This window comes from Ictidomys tridecemlineatus, chromosome 2 (assembly GCF_052094955.1).
Source record: "Ictidomys tridecemlineatus isolate mIctTri1 chromosome 2, mIctTri1.hap1, whole genome shotgun sequence".
Lineage (NCBI taxonomy): Eukaryota > Metazoa > Chordata > Mammalia > Rodentia > Sciuridae > Ictidomys > Ictidomys tridecemlineatus.
The window spans coordinates 133,254,742-133,274,534 of NC_135478.1; the positions used below are offsets into that span (position 1 = coordinate 133,254,742).

The 19,793-nt window shown below is 39.7% G+C and overlaps 1 protein-coding gene across 5 annotated transcripts in view; it reads right to left on the reverse strand.

Annotated features, from left to right (window-relative positions):
- Positions 1 to 19,793, reverse strand: part of Hecw1 (HECT, C2 and WW domain containing E3 ubiquitin protein ligase 1) — a 405,199-nt gene that overhangs the window by 111,934 nt on the left and 273,472 nt on the right. For 4 of the 5 annotated variants that reach the window (XM_040291866.2, XM_021722298.3, XM_021722299.3 and 1 more), the window contains 5 exons: positions 19,590 to 19,732; positions 15,213 to 15,313; positions 12,239 to 13,600; positions 8,123 to 8,224; positions 2,716 to 2,866 (listed from right to left, as the gene is read on the reverse strand). In XM_040291866.2, the coding sequence (XP_040147800.2) occupies positions 2,716 to 2,866; positions 8,123 to 8,224; positions 12,239 to 13,600; positions 15,213 to 15,313; positions 19,590 to 19,732 (1,859 nt within the window). The remainder of the gene's footprint in view (positions 1 to 2,715; positions 2,867 to 8,122; positions 8,225 to 12,238; positions 13,601 to 15,212; positions 15,314 to 19,589; positions 19,733 to 19,793) is intronic. The other variant, XM_040291869.2, reaches the window with a different exon arrangement.

Consider the following 19,793-nt stretch of genomic DNA (forward strand, 5'->3'; position numbering starts at 1 on the left):
GATAGATACAGACTGATAATATACTTTGCACAGCTACTCTTATCACACCAATTCACAGAAAACCTTAAATACTTGAAAGCAATGGGTTAAGATAAGTATTTAGAAGCTTGGATACTTATCTGAAGGTTATCTGACCTTCCCTAAGTAGGATTTTTCACAAGAAATAAGCACTTTCTCAAATTGCTAAATTCCTTTTCTCTATCTGTCCAGATGAACTGCAAATGCAACTCCCCATTCAACAAAATCTGGCTGCCTTTCCTATGTGATCATCTCCACGGAGGGCACGGGAGTTGACACATGAAAGGCGCAGATCTCGAGAGGCTGGGTTCCAGATGGATCTGGCCTAATTTTTATATCATACAATCAAAACACAAGAACTTTCATGGATTTTTGGTGCCATAGGTCAAGGTATTTCCTTCTGCTTTGAATGCACTGTATTATTTAATCATTTGATGTATTGTTGATTTGATTATTGCCTAGTGTTCAAACTGTACTTCTTGTAGATAACAGCCTATGACACCCTCTCAGTTTGGTGAACACTTTTTGCTCCTCTGTTCTGGCAAGACAGGCCTAAAGGTTAATTTTTGCCTATGAAATGGAATAAAATGAGCTTCTGTGTCCCCTGCATTTTGTCACAACAGGTGTGTTGCAATCACCATGACAGGACCATCTCGTGGATTTTTGGCGCATTTGTGTCTAATAAAACTAGCGTATCACAAGATCTTCCTTGTAATATGCTTTGTTTCTGTGGGGATGACTGTGGAGAAATGGGCTGCCAATGAAAATCTTTTCATTAATGATTTAAGCACTCAGCTACTGAAGAGGAAAAATGGAAAGCAAATGTCTTCCCAATGTTCAAGCAATAAAAGAATATTCTGATGGTGTGAGAAGAAGCTGTTCAATTAGTTTTTGCCTCCATGTGGCTTTTTTTTTTTGTACTGGGAATTGAATCCAGGGGTGCTCAACATCCCCAACCCTTTTTTATATTTTATATAGACACAAAATATCGCTGAGTTGCTTAATGCCTTGCTAAATTACTGAAGCTGGCCTTGAACTCACAATTCTCTAGCTTCAGCCTTCTGAACCTGGGATTACAGGTGTGTACCACCATGCCCGGCCTCCGTGTGTGTGTGTGTGTGTGTGTGTGTGTGTGTGTGTGTGTGTATGCATGTGCATGTATGCATTTTAAAATATGTTTTTAGTTGTGGATGGACACAATATTTTTATTTTTATATGGTGCTGAGGATTGAACCCAGTGCCTTACGCATGCTAGGCAAGCGCTCTAACACTGGGGTTGAGCCACAACCCCAACCCCTCCATGTGTTGTTGTTTTTTAAAAAATTATTTTTAGTTGTAGATGGACCCAATATCTTTATTTTTTTTAATTTATTTTTATGTGGTGCTGAGGATCGAACCCAGGGGCCCACACATGCAAGGCAAGCACTCTGACACTGAGCTACAACCCCAGGCCCCTCCATGCGTTTTTAATGGCACCAAATAGTCTAATTCCCCCTCTGGCTGATACAGTTAAGTTTTGAAGTCATATGATGTCAATAGATACCACCCTCCATTTTTTAAATGTTTTTTTTCAGTCATTCTCAATTTTCTCTTTACCTTAATACTTACACATAAACACAATGCATATGGATGCCATGTACAACTGAAGTTACCCTGCAGCTTACTTACATCCCTGGCAACTAACAATATCCTGAAGCCATCAGCCTGGCCTCAAAGAACAAGAGGTTAGAGAGGATGCTCTGTACTCACTGAGGTATGGCAATACATGGTCTAGGGTTTCATTTGCACATCAAAACCAAAATGACATCAATAGTGAGGATTTAGTTTTTGAACAAAATAATTCTCAAAAATTCTTTCATTTTTTTAAAGACAGATTCTCACTATGTTGCCCAGGCTGACCTCAAACTCACACTTCTCCTGCCTCAGTCTCCAGAGTAGCTGGGATTATAGGAATATAGGAGCACACCATCATGCTTGACTTCAAAACATTTTTTTTAAACATTTCTTTTTCTAAGATGAAGGCATTTGAAGAATTATTATTTATGGGTGGGTATGTAGCAATTATGACAGCAGGGTAGAAATGCCAACAGTGATTTATGGGAAAGTTTTTCCCGCAGGCAGTTTTTAGTATTTTTATGGAACCTATCCTTGGAATGTTCTAAACTGTTTTGAGTTCCGCCAAATATCTTGGAAGAATATTATGATGGATATGGACCAGTATGCCAGAAAAATGTGCATTCGTGTATAATTTTGCATACAGTTTTTGGAGGGTTCATGAAATACTAATATCCTTGGTGAATACCCTGAAGAGAGGATACTCTTGGTTAAGAACTTCTGTTTTAGGGCTGGGGTTATGCCATAGAGCACTTGCCTAGCATGTTCAAAGCCCTCTGGTTCAATCCCTAGTATTACCAAAACAGACAGACACAAAACAAATAACAATGACAAAACCTATTTTCCAGCCTGGGTCGGTAAGAAGTTTAAGGAATTCCCATCTTTAAAGGACACTGGAGCGTCACTTGTCTCTGCTACCAAATTCTAAGTCTAGCTTGTCAAGCACCTGTTACAATGGGTTCTTTAAGGTACTTAATCACTTTCCAGTCTCCTCATTCTGAGCAAAGTGTTAGAGGAGTTTATTTGGCTGCCATTCTGCTTTCACTGAGGTTTATAGGAGCTCATTGCATACTGATCACCAACCGCCTGTTGAGCTGCTCCATCTGCTGGATGGACCCGGATCTCCGCATCCCGTCTGGGGTGGCTGCTGCTGTTGGACGCTGCCAGGTGGTGGTACGGTTCACATGGTCCACATAAAAGACCCGCCCATGGCTGTCAATTCGAGCTTCCCAGTCTAGTGTTTAATGAAAAGGCAAAAAGAAAAATCAAGGACAAACTACTGACCCACGTGAAGAGATAACTACTTCCCAGTCCTCTGAGGTAGAACTCACCATTGGTTGGTTGTAGAAGGCCAGACACTGCCCACAGCACCTGCCATGATTGATGGGGCAGTGGCACAGAATCAGGCCTTCTAGAAAAGAGCTTAACACACTCAGGTTCCCTGCTGGACCATTTTAGATAAACGGACCATTTTAAACAGTAATTGTGGTTCCCTGAATATGACCTGTGCTAAAATTCTAATGATTTCTAAAGAGAAAGCCTATTTAATTAATTTATTTCTTAAAAAATCTTGTGGTTACCCAAGTGACAGTTGAAGAAGATTAGACATGTCCTCCAGTGACAGCTGACACTATGATGCTGGAGAACCCTTTCCTTGCTAGATATAACATAGGAGGACTAGCTTCAGTGACAAGTGGCCATGGCCTTTATTTTAAAACTAGTTTTAACTTCAGCTCTAAAATATTGCACCTGCAACGTTAGACAGCCTCTTCTAATACTTAACAAGTTTAACTGACTGCTATATCTCTTGAGAGGGTAAATGGAAAGATTTGATACTAGAGTTTCAAAACATCCTTTTGCTAAGTTGTAAATTCACCCTGTATATTCAACCTACCTATGGTTACCAAACATACTTTTACCAAAACCAAACCAATGACAACTATGGACAAACAAGGCACTTGGAAAATTCCTCTTGTTGCTAAAAAGCCTTCCTAACCAGTAGAGGGAGCCCAAGATATAGATAAATTTCTTTTGCATCCCAAATAAAACAGAGGAAACCCCAAAATTAAAAGGCAGAAGCATCATGGTAGCCTACGTCATGCATGTAGGGGTTGGGGTGGGGTGATGTGCATGAAAATCCCTTAAAAGGGAAAGGGATGAAATTAATGTATTCATGTCTGAGCTCGACGTACAGGAGCAATGCACAGAAATGGGCGAAGTTTTTTGAGTCCACACATAAAAATGTGGTGGAAATAGCAGCAACATGATACATTTTGCTGAAAATGTATTAGCTAAAGAAAAAAGAAGCAAAAATGACTGCAAAGGGAGGGAAACCATTTAGCCTCTTAAGTGAGAAAAGCCCATAGCTTTTGGGAGTAGGTCAGATATTAACAATATTCTTGAAAACGTATCATTCAGGTAATGACATAGCAACTCTCAGTTTTTAAATGGAAAAATAGATTTGGCATATTTATGGCTTTATATGTACATGTCATATCTGTTAGGAAATATTATTGCATGTGCCTGACTTGAGGGATTGCCAAATGATGCCTAATGAAAACCAAAATATCAGAAAACACCAAATTTAACTTATAAGGCAAATTGAAGGGAAAATTTAGATTGTAAAAATATGTTCTAAGAGGCTTTGACTACAATTGGCGATTAGTTAATCTAGCTGTCAACTGATGTAAATGTTCATTAGCTCTTTAACCAGTTGATGGAATTGTGTATATGCGTCATTGTGTTACTTTGTATGTAATCTCTATCCAAACATTTTGAAATTTCAATGGTTCCCAACCTAATATTAAAAAGCAACCGGACAGTTCTTTTTCTTGAATCCAATCTGTCATCTAACAAAGAATAAGCATTAATCTTTAAAACTCATGGCACTATTTAATTCAACTGAGCAAACTCCTTTTTCGCAGTGATTAGAAACCAGGAACTATGTCAGATCCCAGGACACAGAGCAGAATCACACAGGTCCCTGCCCTCCAGGAGCCCATAGTAAAGGAAGGACCACCACAGACAAAGCTTCAGTCTTACAAATTCTCTAAGGCAAAACAAAACAAAAGACTAGAGAATGAAGCAGTGATAATGGCATTTTCTCACTACACGTCTCAATATTTCCAAATCACTCATGAAAAAGGATGGAAAGCCAGAAAGACATGCTCTTTTGTCAATAGACTGAATACCTGGAATGCAGAGTGCTAGTTATATGTTATTACAAATATTCAGAAAATAATTAGCTAAGTGTAGTTAGAAGTTATGAGTGTGTTTTTTTGTGTTGGTTTGTGAAGAATTTACTTTCACATACTTTATAACAACAACAAAAAATCCTATGGAACTTCAGGCTTCATCATGACCTGAAGAATCCAGCACTGTGATGTCATGAGTTTGCTTAAATAGACATCTGAAAATTACTTCATTGTAAAGGCTTTCCTTTGACAATGCTGTGGCAAGTTACACTAGTGCAGGTGAGGTCAATTCATTTGTGATGGAAGGACCTGCTGAATATGTTTTCCATGAAGTTGAAGAACAATGTTAGCTTGATCATGAATTACCTTTAGTTATGCTAACAAAACATGTCAAATTTGGCATTTAAATATTTTTTTTCCACAATTGAAATACTATGTTTATTGCCCAGACCTTTCTCTTGAGCCTCATAATTTTACAATCAATTGCCTTCTTGACATCGCTACCTAAATCACACCTCAAATATGATCAAAACCAAGCTTCAGAACTTTTGTACCCAAATCTGTTCTGCCTGTAGCCTTCCTTTTCCTTCTCAGTTGTACATAACTCTATCCTTCGAGGCTAAAATTCTTAAGTCATTTTTGAGTCCATCTTTCTTTCACTTCCACATCCAGTTTGTCATTAAATCTATCTTCAAAATATATGTGTGGAATCTGACCTTCCTCACCACCTCCACTGCTCCCACCCTGGTCCAAGCCACCATCATTTCTCCTCTAGGTCACTGCAGTAATCTCAAGTTGCCTCTCATGCTTCTATCCTTCCTACTTATGATTATTCCCTATGAAGCAACCAGGGAAAACCTTTCAAATCCTAAGTCAGACAATGTTATTCTTTTGCTCAAAACCCTGCAATGTTCCCACTTCGTTCAGATAAAAAAGCCAAAGCCCTCATGTGCTCTATGAAGCCCCAAGTGACTTGTCCCTGCTGTCACCCTGACCTCAGGGCCTGCTGCTTTCTCTCTTCCTCAACCTGCTCAGATGCACAGGTCACCCGTTAGTCAAACTCATCAGGGGCTCTATCTACAGCTTGGTAGTGGGTACTATGTTAGCTTGCAAAGCTCTTCCTTCCCAGCATTGACCTGGAAAAATCCTTTATCTCCTTCTGTGTTGTCTTCTCAATGAAGTCTACCATGACCACTTGATCTAAAATTGCAAACCAGCCACCATCAAATATCATAAGTTCCTTACTCTGCACTACTTTTGCTTTTCGCTTAGCATTCACCACCAATTGAAATGCTACACTAATTCCTTATTTATTATTTATTTTTGTTTATTGTCTAGCTCTCAAACAAGACTGTTAGGTGCGAGAGGGTGGAGATGTTTGTCCAGTTTGTGTACCTAAAATAGTACCTAGCACAGAGTAAGTATTTACAAGTATTTATTGAATGGATGAATACCAGGAATGAAGTAATTGATGTACTGTTAGAAATTATCTAAGAAAATTTAGTTGGTAGGATTCACTAACAAATTTTCTATTATTTTCCAATGTTACATTGATAAAAAATTGAAACTCATCTGGAAAAATTTGTTTTAATTATTGAAAGTGGCTTGCATTAAGTACTTCTAAAATTAATTTGTAGCCAATTATTTATAACATCTGCACATACAACTACTTATTAATTGCTCTATCATTGCAAAGGAATACTTTACAATGGAATAGTTTTCAGGTGCCTGTTTAATCCACCATGCATTGGTAGATTATTTTTATGGGGGGAGTTTCCCTCCTGAAGAGAGCATGTTATAGATATTTTTTCAGATAATTTCTAAATAGAAGTATTTGTAGTAATGCTGAATTTTTCCTATTTATTTATGGACTATTCATAAATCAGTTCCTGAATAAAGGAAGAAATCAAGCATCAAAAGTTAAAGGAGATAGTGTTTGATTTGACCTTTGGAGAACAAATATGGTGCTTCTGTAAGTTAGTGCAAATATCAAAGATGTTCATTGTTTTCTCACTGATAAAATACAATTTGATGGGGGAAAAGTAATGTTTGTACAAAATACATCACATTATCAAGAACAGATGAATGAAGAAATAGGTATGTCTCCTTTTGAAATGGGAATTGTTTCATGTAAGCACAGGCAAAAGAACACAAATAAACTAGGTATCTTGCATCCTGAAAAAATTTTGCAGTTGTAAAATCTATCAACTCTTAAAGGTTATCTTTGCATGAGAAAAAAAATCCTAAACCAAAATAGGTAGGTTCTAGAATTCATGAATGTATAAAAATAAGTGAATTTATAATGTGTGGGGTGTCAGTTCCTTCTCATAAATTTATTAAATGGAGTGTTATAAGGTTAGAGCTGAAATGATATCTAGAGACTACTTCGTCCAAACTTAGCGTTTAGCAGATGAGGACATTAAAGCTTTATTTTACAAATAAAAGCCTGAGTATCACAGAGATTAAGTGAATTTCCTAAGTTTAGATGACTAGTTAGATATTTATCAATTACACACTACAGTTACTAGGACAAAATGATATTCAAATTTATCCTAAAGATGATATTTTTATACCTGGCAACCCCTAAAAACCACAGAAGAAGTTGGGAGCTATTACCTATTGATGAAAGTTAAAGAATGAAAAATGCAAGTTCATGGGCCCTACAGTTTGAAGTTTTTTTATTATATATAAATACTTATGGATGAAACAGACATTATTATTACTGTATGTATATATGTGAATGCATGACCAATGTGATTCTGCAACTTGTATACTCAGAAAAATGAGATATTGTATCCCATGTGATTCAAATGTATGATATGTCAAGGTCATTGTACTGTCATGTGTAACTAATTAAAACAAATAAAAAAAAAGAAATACTTGTGGATAACAGATCCCATGGCATTGGTAAAACTATTCTATTTGGAACTGCAAAATTTAAATATAAAATAGTAAATTTGGGACTTAAGGGTTATGAACAATTTGCAAAGACTAGTTAGATCTTGTAAAAAAATGTTCTTCATTTCAGGAACTGAGGGACATTGAAAACATTTGGTTATGTCTTCAAGATCATGTGCTGAAACAACTAGTAAAAAAAATAAATAGACGACAACAACAACCACAAAAAAAATCCCCCCAAACCCAACCAGTTTTTCAGTAGATGCCATATTATTTTTTGATGACAGTGTAAGGTATGGAGTTGGGGAAGAGTTTTGATGTTTACAAACAAATTCATACTGACCTGTTCAAACTTGAGAGGAAGAGTTAAGACATAGATTTTAAAAACTAGAGCTTACTTGGTGGAAGAGGCTCATCGATTGTTGGGTAGTGATGATGTTCAGGCCTCAAGGAAGGAAGCTGGCTTACTGGCTGGGAATTATGGAGTATAGGACATTCACCTATGGACAAGATAGTCAAGACATTCAGATTCATTCATTGCTCTGGTAATGTCATAAAATGACTGTAAAACAAATTACAAGAAACAACAAATAGAGTGGGCAATCTATTTTTTGTCAGTTTGATACATTCACAGTCATTCATGATAAAGGGAATTATTAAGAAGAAGAAGAAGAAGAAGAAGAAGAAGAAGAAGAAGAAGAAGAAGAAGAAGAAGAAGAAGAAGAAGAAGAAGAAGAAGCATCATCAGTAGTAGTAGAAGTTGTTATTGTCCAAACACCTCATGACTAACGATCTATAGACCAATATATAGGACTGGAATCTGATTTGTAACCTCTTGAATTTTCTTGATGGGAAGGTGGCATCAGAAAAGAACACAAAAGAAAATTATCAGAGCCTGATAATCCAGTAAAGGAAACAGGCCTGTTTAAGGGACGTATAGCATTTATAAAGTACCATTAAAAACTTGGTGGGCTTGTGCAAAATTATACCTTATCATATGGATCAGTTTCATAAGAGGGCTGCTGAAAGGCTATTTTTAAGATTTTGGGGGTGGGGGGTGAGACTCTGAGATGGTGCCTTTCCAAGATGGGTCAAGTAGCTGATAGGTCAAGAATGTCAATTCCTGTAGTAGGGAAAATAGGGGATAAAGTGGCAAGCCCAAGGTTCTATGGGAATTCATGACTCTTCCAGATGATTTGGAGGTGGAATCAGATAAGTCATGGTGCTCTGGAAAAAGGAAAAGACAAGAGACAAAGGAAATAGATAAAAAGCAGGAAGACTGAAACAGGAAAGTTTGAAACACAGAAGTGGGATAGAAGGAAGAAGAAAGAGAAATTTTAGAAATAAACACATCCACAGAATGCATGCCTCAGATTATTATAGACAAAGCTTATACTGTTGTCAGTTTCACATTTATGATGAACTGAACAATGTATAAGAACGGTGTTCCTGTTTTAGGATGTCCTTAGGTGTGTGGAGTGGCCATGTGGATGGAGGTCCATGGTATCAGCTGATTGCTCTTGCTCAGGACACTAGTCAACCTCCATCAAACTCTACACTGGTTTCCTCCCCAGCATGCTCACACTCTTTTGACCAGAGGACAAAGTTCAGACCTTTTCCTTCCTCTGCCCTCCATATTTGATGCACATAGCAAGTGTCCTATTGATCTGTTGGATCCAAAGGGAGAGAAACTGAAAAATGTTGGTTGAGAGAAATTTTTGTGGGATCTCAAATGTTGAACATTTCTCAGAATGTCCATATGTGGAAGGACGGTTATTTCTTCTCACTCTAATTCTACAGAGCCAATCAAAAATTTTTTAAAAATAAATTAATTAGGAAGGGAATTGGTGTTATTCTTAGAGGTAACTGGCAAACAAAAATAAAGATATATTCAGGAACAAAAGGCCCTTTTAAATGTTAAAAATATAACATTATTCCTAGTGCAAACTCTAATATATTACTCAAATCCTTTGATTCTTTGAAAATTGGAAAGGAAGTCAAGGAAGGTGCCCCTCATACGAGCACACAGCTCATTGTTTCAAACAGGGGTTCTATGTTTAAGTGGATACTACTCTCCTAGTTGGTTTTTTTTATGTGTTTAGTGTCAGAAATAAAACCCAATGGTATAGTTGTTATGTCATCAGCTGCTGTATTTTTCATTTAATTCCTTTTAAAAAAAACCAACAAACTTACCTCATTGTAATTGTAATTAATTCAACCAAACAGGTTAATTACTCCTCCAAGCTAGTGGAAATACAATATATTGTCACTTGCCTGAGGTTAATGGAGCTGACCCCACCTGCTTGTGAACCCCAAGCAAATGCAATGATGTGACTGACACATGTCAGCTGGTTGAATAGATGGAGTGCACAAAAGAAGCAAGCAGTTCTGTTCTGTACCAGGACCCAGCACAACATAATCACCCTGCCTCAAGTACAAAGTGAGTGTTCAGACCTGGTCAAACATCAGAGGAGGAAACCTATTTCCCTGTTGACAATATATGAGGTCTTTTAAAATTCTCTTTTCTTTGTAAATAATGACTAAACTGTAGAAAAAAAGATGGGCTGCCCACCCCAAATATTATTTAAAACAAAGTGATTTCCACCTAATGATGTGAGAATTTTCCTAAAAACACATGGTTGCAAGAAATATAAGTTCAAAGGATTGTTTTGGATATTTTATTATATGACTTTTAAAAGTTAGCCTCACTGTTTATCTGCCCAGAAGAACTCTTGCTTGATGAGAGGCAAAGCCCTTCACAGTGTTGCCTCATTTAATTCTTCTGATAAACTTTGAGATGAATTCTACAAGTATATCTGTTTGACATACAAGGAAACTGAGGCACAGAGAGAGAGAGAGTGTGTATAAATCAAACCTCCAGGGCTTGAGCTCATGACCACAATGTTATCTTGCTTCTTTCATTCATCTGATGATAGCTTTTCAAAATTATTTTAAATTGAGCCTTAAGAAAAGTTTTTTTTAATAGAGGAAAAAGAGATAAAAGTTAGATAAATAATACTAGTTTGTATAAGTGTCACTTCAGACTCACATCAAACTGATCAGTGTTCTAAAATGATGTCCCTCCCTGGTTTGCCACCAGCTCACTGATGTGGGCATGTGTTCTCTTAAGTCTACTTTGCTAATCAAATGTACTTTCTATAGTTTTCAAGCAGTCTTAGAAGTCATGGGGGCAATAGTGTTTTCTTTTTTTTTTAAATGAAGCCCTTTCTTTGAGCTCTGTGAAGCCCAGTGGAGAGTGAGGATAGATCCCCAAAGGAAATTTCCATCCCATTTTTCTCTCCTCATGGGGACCTTTCCATATTGTGTGTGTCCTATGGCTTTTCTTGCCTCCCTGTGTTTCTCCCCCCTTCTAACAATTTTCTTGTTCTCCTTATCAATATGTGGCACTTTTCCTCACTATCTCCTTCTCTAAAATGTAGAATTGGGCACTGACGAATACTTAAGATTATTTTTTTATGCTCATTTTAGTTCCTTTTCAAAAAATTTGTAGGCACCAGGCATTGTTTAGAGGCTGAGGATTTAAACATAGAGAAGACATTTCTGGCCCTTGATGAGCTTACAATCTAGAGTGAATACCACCACCTTATTTGGAGGCTAATTTAAACAGCAGAACAGCAAAATAACAAAATCTATATTTGGCTCTTTTAAAATAACTAAATTATTTCATATTGTTATGTGACTTCTCAATTCCTCCCCACCCCCCATGCCACTGTCACTTGACTGGAAGATGGTTCACAGTCCTGGGTAAGGAAATGCAAATTAATATTTGATGCCACAGGCATGAGTAAGAAGGAACGTCTTTGGTTAAAACATAGAATACATTTTTAAAACTAAAAGTGGCAACTCCTGGATTAAAATCTTATTTGAGACAAAGTGATTTACACATTCACATTATTTTTCCCTTCAATTAACCAAAGTAGCCAACAATGACAGCAACAAAACTAACAAAACCAACAAAACCAACAATTATGACAAGAATTGAGCAGACAGAAATAATGACAAACATATAGATTATCCATATACACGGGACTAGTTAAATTCTAAAACAGATAAAATCTGTATTCTTCAACTAAAATTAACATTATTGCTAATCTTCAGTGTGTTTTAGGACGCCATCATTTACTTTAGACATTATTCACTGTCACCTGTTATTAGTCTTGGCACTTTGTGTTGATGTCAAGACTAGAAAGATAACTTACACCAATCCGTTCTGGTGATTAGTTAAAACAGAAGCACACAAACAAGTGCACGCTCACATTCACCTAGTTGTATTTCTTGGTGTGTATCTGAGACATGGTGGACCGTCAGCTATTGGTAGGCACTTATGCTCATACACCTCTGCACATACACACATATAAATACAAGACAGACATACATTGCCCCAGCAACCCTATTTGGGACCGGTGCCTCCTCTCTTGTTTTTAAAAACCGTATTGATGAGACCTGTGCCCCTGGTGGTTCTATTCTTACTCTGATCAGGTTTGAGGTCTAACCTTCTCTCCGATTGCTTGGACCTGCCATGGGGGACTCCAGACCTTCAGCGGTTCTTGTGTTCCCACCAGGGGCAGCCAGCTCGTCCTGCCATGGCCCAGCACCATTGGTCGACTCCGGGTCCAGCTCCGGGCTCTGTACCGAGTCAGGCACCGACTCGAACGCGCTGTTCTCCTCTTCCTCGTCGTCTTGCGACGAGAAGACGGTGCTCTCGGAGATCTTGGCGCTGTCCACGGAGGAGAAGCGCGTGTGGCTGGCGAACCGGTTGTTGCCGTTGTAGCAGGAGGGGCTGTAGCAGGAGGCGCTGTAGCAGGAGCTGCTGTAGCAGGACGTGCTGTAGCACGAGGAGCTGTAGCAGGAGGGGCTGCAGCACGACGCGTCACAGCCCTCGCAGCTGTGGTCCCCGCCTTGCCGGGGGCTGGAGTCGCTCTCACTCCCAGTGCTGGGAAGCGTGTCACCTTCAGGACCCGCGCCATTTGTCAAACTACGGAAGTGGCCCCCAAGGTGGCCAGGGGGTGCCATACCCGGAGTGGCACCCTCGAACTCTCCTCCATCCTCTTCCAGGGCCGGCGGATCCGCCGCCACCGTGTCCACCTCGCTGAACCCATCCTTCTCGGAGGAATCCTTGAGGGTTGACTCCTCTTCCGCCCCGTCCTCTTCCTCTGCTGCGCTCCCGCTGTGGGCCGACGGCATGCTGTGGAGCAGGTTATGGATGCGAATGTAGTGTGTCCGCGGGGTCTCGGGGTCCCCGCAGGCCGACGCGATCACCGTCTCCAGCTCGGACACAGGCAAAGAGCATGGTCTGCTTTTTCTCTTCACTGAGGCTCGCAGCTGCAGTCTGCCCTCTCCGTGCTCCAGGGTAGGCACATCCCCCTCCTCATCCTCTTCACCCTGGCCTTTCTCTTCCTCCTCCCCCCTGGCCCGGCTCTCGGGTGCTGCCTCCTCCTCCACCGGCTCATTCTTGTTGGCGGAAGCCTCACCATCTTCCAGAAGTAGCGATGGTGGTACCTGTTCATCCAGGTCGAGCCTCTCGGCTAGTTCTTCTGCACTCAGGGCAGACTCGGGGTCCTGTTGTCCTGGGGCCAGAAGCTCCCCAACCCCTTCAGGTCCCTCAGAGATCCTGCCATCATCTCCTGCCTCAGTGGCACCTGCCCCTTCCTCAACTGGCCTGGCATGCTCCAGGCTCTGGTGTCCTGAACTGTCCACTGCAGTGCCCTCGTTGGTTGGCTCTGGCCTCAAGCTCTCACAGGGCTCTGGAGCATCATTTGGAGGCTCCGCACAGTTGCTTTCAACCAGGTTGTTCATGAGGCTGTCCTGAATTTCTGCTGACTCAGGCTCAGTACTCAGGGAAATCTCCTCATCATCTGCGGCAAGAAGAAAAATGTCATTCTTTCCAGAAAAAAGCATTGTGGTGTTAGTATATTGTGCAACACATGTAAGTCTTATGCTAAGGGATTTCTACATTAGGATATTGAATGTAGGGATTGGTGAGGGTTTCTCAATGGCCAGAGCTCTGCTGAAAAATTCTATTAAGAATGAGTTCTAATTATGTTCATGACAATTTGCAATTGTGGATATATTTTAGAATTCTGTTTCAAGGAATTTAATTAACAAATTAATTGATTTTTGATTAATATACCCGACACTACCCCAGTTCTGGGCACATAGTAGGTGCTCAAAAATGTTTGCTACTTGGAATGATTTCTAGAAATGGGGATAGTGGTGGTGTTTGTAGTTCCTTGTTGATCCCTGGCAAAGTTAATTGCACTAGTTTGTTAATGTTTCCTATGGATGGGTCCTGTGGGGTGCCAGAATGGATAAGCTAAGTTCTTAGGCAACTAGAGAGAATAGGGCTGGATGACAGATAGGAGCAATCAAATCATTTGACTTTTACTGCAGTAGAAAAATAAACAAGATCTCCATATCAAGCAGTCATTCCAAGAGTAGCAACTATTATGATTTGGTCTACCTACTGTTTTTGTATGTTTAACTACCTTTCCCAGCTGCTCCATTGGGTCCCTAAAAGATGTGAATATTTCTACTTCAAATGAACTAGTGCAGATCACTAGTTGAAAGACAACAATCTTTCTGTTGAGGTAAAGCTATCTTTATGGCTTCAGTAAAGGAAGAGTCATTTTTATTCTCAGAGTCGAAAAGGCTGAATTTGACAGGATAAAACAGTCAAGGTGTTTTTTTATAATCTGATTTGTATATTGGGCATATAGAAAAGTGCAATTCAAACAAATTAAAAAAGAAAAGTGCAACCCGATTTAGTGAGTGAATAGTGATAAACTCCAGATTCAGGCTTCATTAGTTTCAATAGCAACTCATTATTGTGGTCTAAGAAATTTCTTAGTGTAATCTACACATTGTATGGGAGATATGAGGAAAGAGCAAAAGTGAAATTCTGAAGCATCTAACTATTCTTATTTAGAAATATGTTTTGGAATTAAAAAAATCGAACACTTGATGTTTCTAAATTCTTCTGTTTATATTTTTTATTTCCCCTGTGATATTATGAAAGTCAGTTATATAATCATAGTTCTTCAACAATAAAGCATTCTTCAGCTACTGGCCAGTCAATATATAGTTACTAGGTAGAAAGATATGTTTTACCTTTATTCATCCACTCACTTGTATCAATTTCTAAACATCTCTTAAGCACGACCTACGTGGGTGCTGACAGTAAAATAACAAAGAATGGCTCCATATTCATGTTGGCCACATTGTTAACCCCCATTCCGCTGTGTAACCCTCTACCTTTGGGTCACCAGAATGAAGAGGAGCCTCTCAACCAAAGGGACAGCAACCTGGCTTCCAGAAGAGATCACTGGGTTTTGGGCCTCAAATGGAGAGGATAGAGAACCACAAAACCTAGGACATGTCTGGAAAGAACCATGGTTATTGTGTTTTAGAGAAAGGAACCACACTAGGACACTAGCCTAGGACAAGACATGAAGTTCATGCTGAAAATACCTGGGTGGATGGAGGAAGTGATCTCAAATCGGAATTGCAGCTGTCCACTCACATGATCTGTTGGAAGCCTGCGGCCAAGTGTGTAGCTGACCACTCTATCCCTAGAAGGAAATAAGCACCATCACAGAGCTGGTCAATACTCTCTTCTTGAAGACCATATGGTGTGCTTTCTGTGCCAGCAAGTGAGATGGCAAGCCCACAGAAGCCCTCACGAGAGGAGGTGATGATCTATTCGTCCAGATACATAGAGATGATCCTAAAGTAAAATTGGGAACTCACATATGCTCAACTGCAAGGAAATTCTGCTCAAATATTCTGAAGCAGAAGTTAGCAAATTACAGTCTATGATTGGGTCTACCTACTGCTTTTGTATGGCTGTGACTTTTAATATTTTTAAATGGTCGGGGAAAAAAACTAAAGAAAATTACTATTTTGTGGCATGTGAAAATTATATGAAATACAAATTTAAGTGTCCATAAAAAGGCTTTTTTCCTCCTTTTGATACCAGGAATTCAACCCAGGGATATTTAACTACTGGACTACATCCTCAGCCCTCTTATGTTTTATTTTGAGACAAGGTCTGGCTACTTTGCTTAGGTCCTTGCTAAGTTACTGAGGCTGGGTTTGAATTTGCAATCCTCCTGCCTCAGCCTCCTGAGTCACTGGGATGAGTCACAGTGGCAGGCATGTGCCACTTCTGTTCCAATAAAACCATAAATAAAGTTTTATTGGAACAGAATCATGCTTATTAGCTTACATATTGTCTGTGGCTATTTTCATGTTAAAGAGGAAGAATTAAGCAATTTAGACAGAGACTAGGTGGTCTGCAAAACTTAAAAATATTTACTATTCGGCCCTTTGCAGGAAAAGTTTTCCAACTTGTTTTCTAGAGTAGAGGAGAGAGAAAGGAGAAGAAGAAGGAGAAGGAGAGGGAGAAGGAGAGGGAGAGGGAGAGGGAGAGGGAGAGGGAGAGGGAGAGGGAGAGGGAGAGGGAGAGGGAGAGGGAGAGGGAGAGAGAGAGAGAGAGAGAGAGAGAGAGAGAGAGAGAGAGAGAGAGAGAGAGAGAGAGAGAGAAAGAGAGAGAGAGAAAAAGACATGGGTGTCCTTTGCTTGCTTTTCCTGTTCAGCATTTTACAATATACTCTTAATAATGGATAGTACCAGAACATGCATGTCTTGGAGTTATATGTAATATATAAGAAAGGATGTCATCATGGTTATGGAACAGTCTATGGTAAGTCACATGCTATTGGATGGAGCAGAACAAGACTTGAGAGCTGGATTCCCTATCTTGTGACTTCCAGTTACACCAATTATAGAGCCCTTACATAGAAAGACTCGAGGCTCCAACCTGGACTCAGGTCCCATCCTATCTACCCACTCAAAGCAATTTCTTAATTACTAAAATGGAGGCTATTCAGGGGAACCAACCTGAAGCTTTGCTGTTATATTTCCATTAACAATTTTGCCTTAGCAGAGTAAATTGCCTCCATCTTGGTGGAAATAGAAATAATGACTAGCTTTTAGTATTCCAGGAATTAACAAATGCAGTGTGCCCAATGATAATAAAGGCATGTTCCAAAACCAATTGTTATTCAATATTCATTCTGTTTATTCATTTGTGATATTCATATAAAAGGATAAATCATGGACTGGTAGTGTTTCAGTGTTTCCTTCTAAAAAACACTGACATTATGAAACAAACAAAATATATTCCAATATCCACTAACTTAATATTATCTTTAATTAGCTATGGTTTAATGTCTAGTGTCAGAAATCCATTTAAATAAAGCATTATATGTAGGAAAAATAGGATAAGCCACAAAATTTTGTCTATTTAGAGAGAGCCTTGGTCAGTATTATGAAGTAGACTTTGACCATAAGAAAGAAATTTTCAACCCAAAACTCAAGTTGAAATCAGAGGAGACCTAAAGATAATCATAGAAATTATTTTTTTTAATGCTTTGCATTCATTTTCTAAGCTTTTTTCCCTTTTATTTTCTAACACTCAATCAACAAATATTTTTTGAGTCCCTGACATGTACAAAGTGCTGCAGTTGACACAAAGAAGGTACTAGATAGTCTCTGTTTTAAAATAGCTTATATCCAGTGTGTGTGAGGGGCATGACTAAAAATGGCTCAAGGTGACACTTCTAAAATGAAGATAAGATGGTCAAGATTAGAGGTCAAGAGCCAGCTGAAGGCTAGCATGTTGCAGGTAAAGGAAAGGAGGGAGGGTGGGAAATGTGTATTTGTGTGTGTGTGTGTGTGTGTGTGTGTGTGTGTGTGTGTGTGGCATGCTCATGCCTAAAACGGAAAGGCTCAAATACAGCAGTGCAGGTAGAGAAAGCATTTTCTAAAGCAATGGATTCAGGAGACTTTTTGGGCAGAGTATTTTCTGAGGGCAGAGGGGAGCTGTGGTGGGAGGTGGATTTGCTTCTGCTATGTGTGTGCTCTGGGTTCTGCCAAGGTCCAGGCCAAATGACTACAGCTTTCATGGCCATCACTCCAATGCCCTGTTCCTGCCTACATTGGGACATCTCCAGCATGGGCAGCAAGGTGAGGTGGCCTCAAGGGGCAGTGGGAAGTGGCAGGTCTTGGAGGAAAAGTTGCTTTCCCTGGCCACCAGGGGCGTGGTGTGTTATCCCATTAGAGTTGGGGAGAAGAGAGCACCTCCCTGGCTTGCTTCCTTTTAGAGAGGGGTTAAGCTCAGTTACTCTCATCTGTGCTTCTCCTTTTCCCTATTTGATAAGGACACTAGGAAAATGGAGCTAACTTTGCTCAGTTCAGGGGAGACCCTTTTCTTGTTTTCACCACTTGGTACCTTTCCATAGTAGGAGGCTGGGAGAGGGGCATGACAAGAAGAAATGAGCCACACTCTGACTTATGAAAAGTACTCAACATGGAAGAGCAGGTAGGTTCCCTCTGCACCTGTAATGGTAGGTTCAGTTCAACAGGTGCTAACTGAATATCTAATACATGGTAGGCAGCAATGTGCTCAGTGCTCTGGTTGAAAGACCCCTACTCAGCTCCTCTGTTTGTCCTTCATCCTGCCCCTGGCACAGTGCTAACAGGGTGAGAGCAGACAGTAGACCAGAGAAGGAAAGAAATGAAAAGTGTGACCAATGATAAGCTGAATCAGTCCCAGGAACCCTGCAAGGAGCCTTTTGTCAGGGGCTGGGCATACTTGGTCTTTGGAGAGAGGCACCTGTGTGTTTGACCCTGGCTGCATCTCTGCCACTCACTAGCCATATGCTTAGGTAATCAGTTATCTGTTCTAAGCCTCATTTCTTCACATTGGAGGAACAGTGATAATGCCCAAGTCACAGAAGTGTTCTGAGGATTAAATGGAATAATGAAGAGCACAAGGAATACCATTCCCTTTTGAGTTCCTACTATGTGCCAGTGACTGTGTTAGGTTCTTTACGTAGACTTTTTGTTTGCATGATCCTCGCAACCATGAAGTGCAAACACTGTTGGGCGGGCTCTGTAAAGTCAAATCCCTTCGGTTTGTGAGGCAGTGGCATGTCTCTGTGCACACAGCTACACATGTGCTAGAAGGTTTCAATTAAATATCCTTCTGGTAATTATTAGTGCTGCCAAAGTCTTTCTGAAAATCAAAAGAACTTTAAATTAAGACAGGTGACTATTCTGCATAATTTTTCTCATCCTTTGATACTTATTGTGAGGGTTATATTGTATGAAAGCATATGTTTATAGCCAGAGTTATACTTAGTTGCTGTTACCCAAGGAAATACATATTATACATACAAAGTTTATTTGGCCATAGTTCACTTTAGTAAGAACCATGAGTGGACACAAGAGTAAAAGGTCCAAAACTCAGAGACATTCTCATATACAATTTGATTTTGCAAACAACATAATTGCTGGTATTCCATGAGAATGCATGCTTTCAAAATTTCATCTGTTCTATCTAGCATTTTCTGTAAACACTAGCATCTCTTGAGAAACTCTATCCAAGTAATTTTGCATTTCACCTTGCTATGGAAATGTCACATATGATTAAATCCTACATACAAGAGAGTAAATAAGTGAAATGATATTCTTTATAGTAAAACAAACTTCCATTTCTACCTTTATAGAAAAGTGCTTCACTGATGGTTTATTTTAGTTATTACCTTAGACTTTTGTATTGTCTTGCACATATAACCAGTCATACACAAATAAAGAAAAGGGAAGGATTTGTTTAATTGAATGTTGTGGCTAAGGCATTAAAATTAAGGGGAGAGGCCAAGGAAACATAACTCTGTTATAATTTAACTCTCCATAAGACTCTATTATTGCAGCTTACAGGCATTGTGGGGCATGGCCTACTGGCTGAAGCCTAGTGATATGAGATCCCAGTCACAGGTTTACCCTATGGCGTGTCTCTCCAGGAGTCTCTGGACAGGCATCGACAGCTTTCCCAAAAAGCGCTTGATGATGGGGCGGCTCTTGGCAAACTTGTCTTTCACCTCAATTTCCAGCACATCAGTGGGCAAGGACACAAAACTGAATTGCTGCAATGAAAGAATATGTCACATCAATTAACTGAGAGGTTCAAGGGCTGGCCAGTTCCCA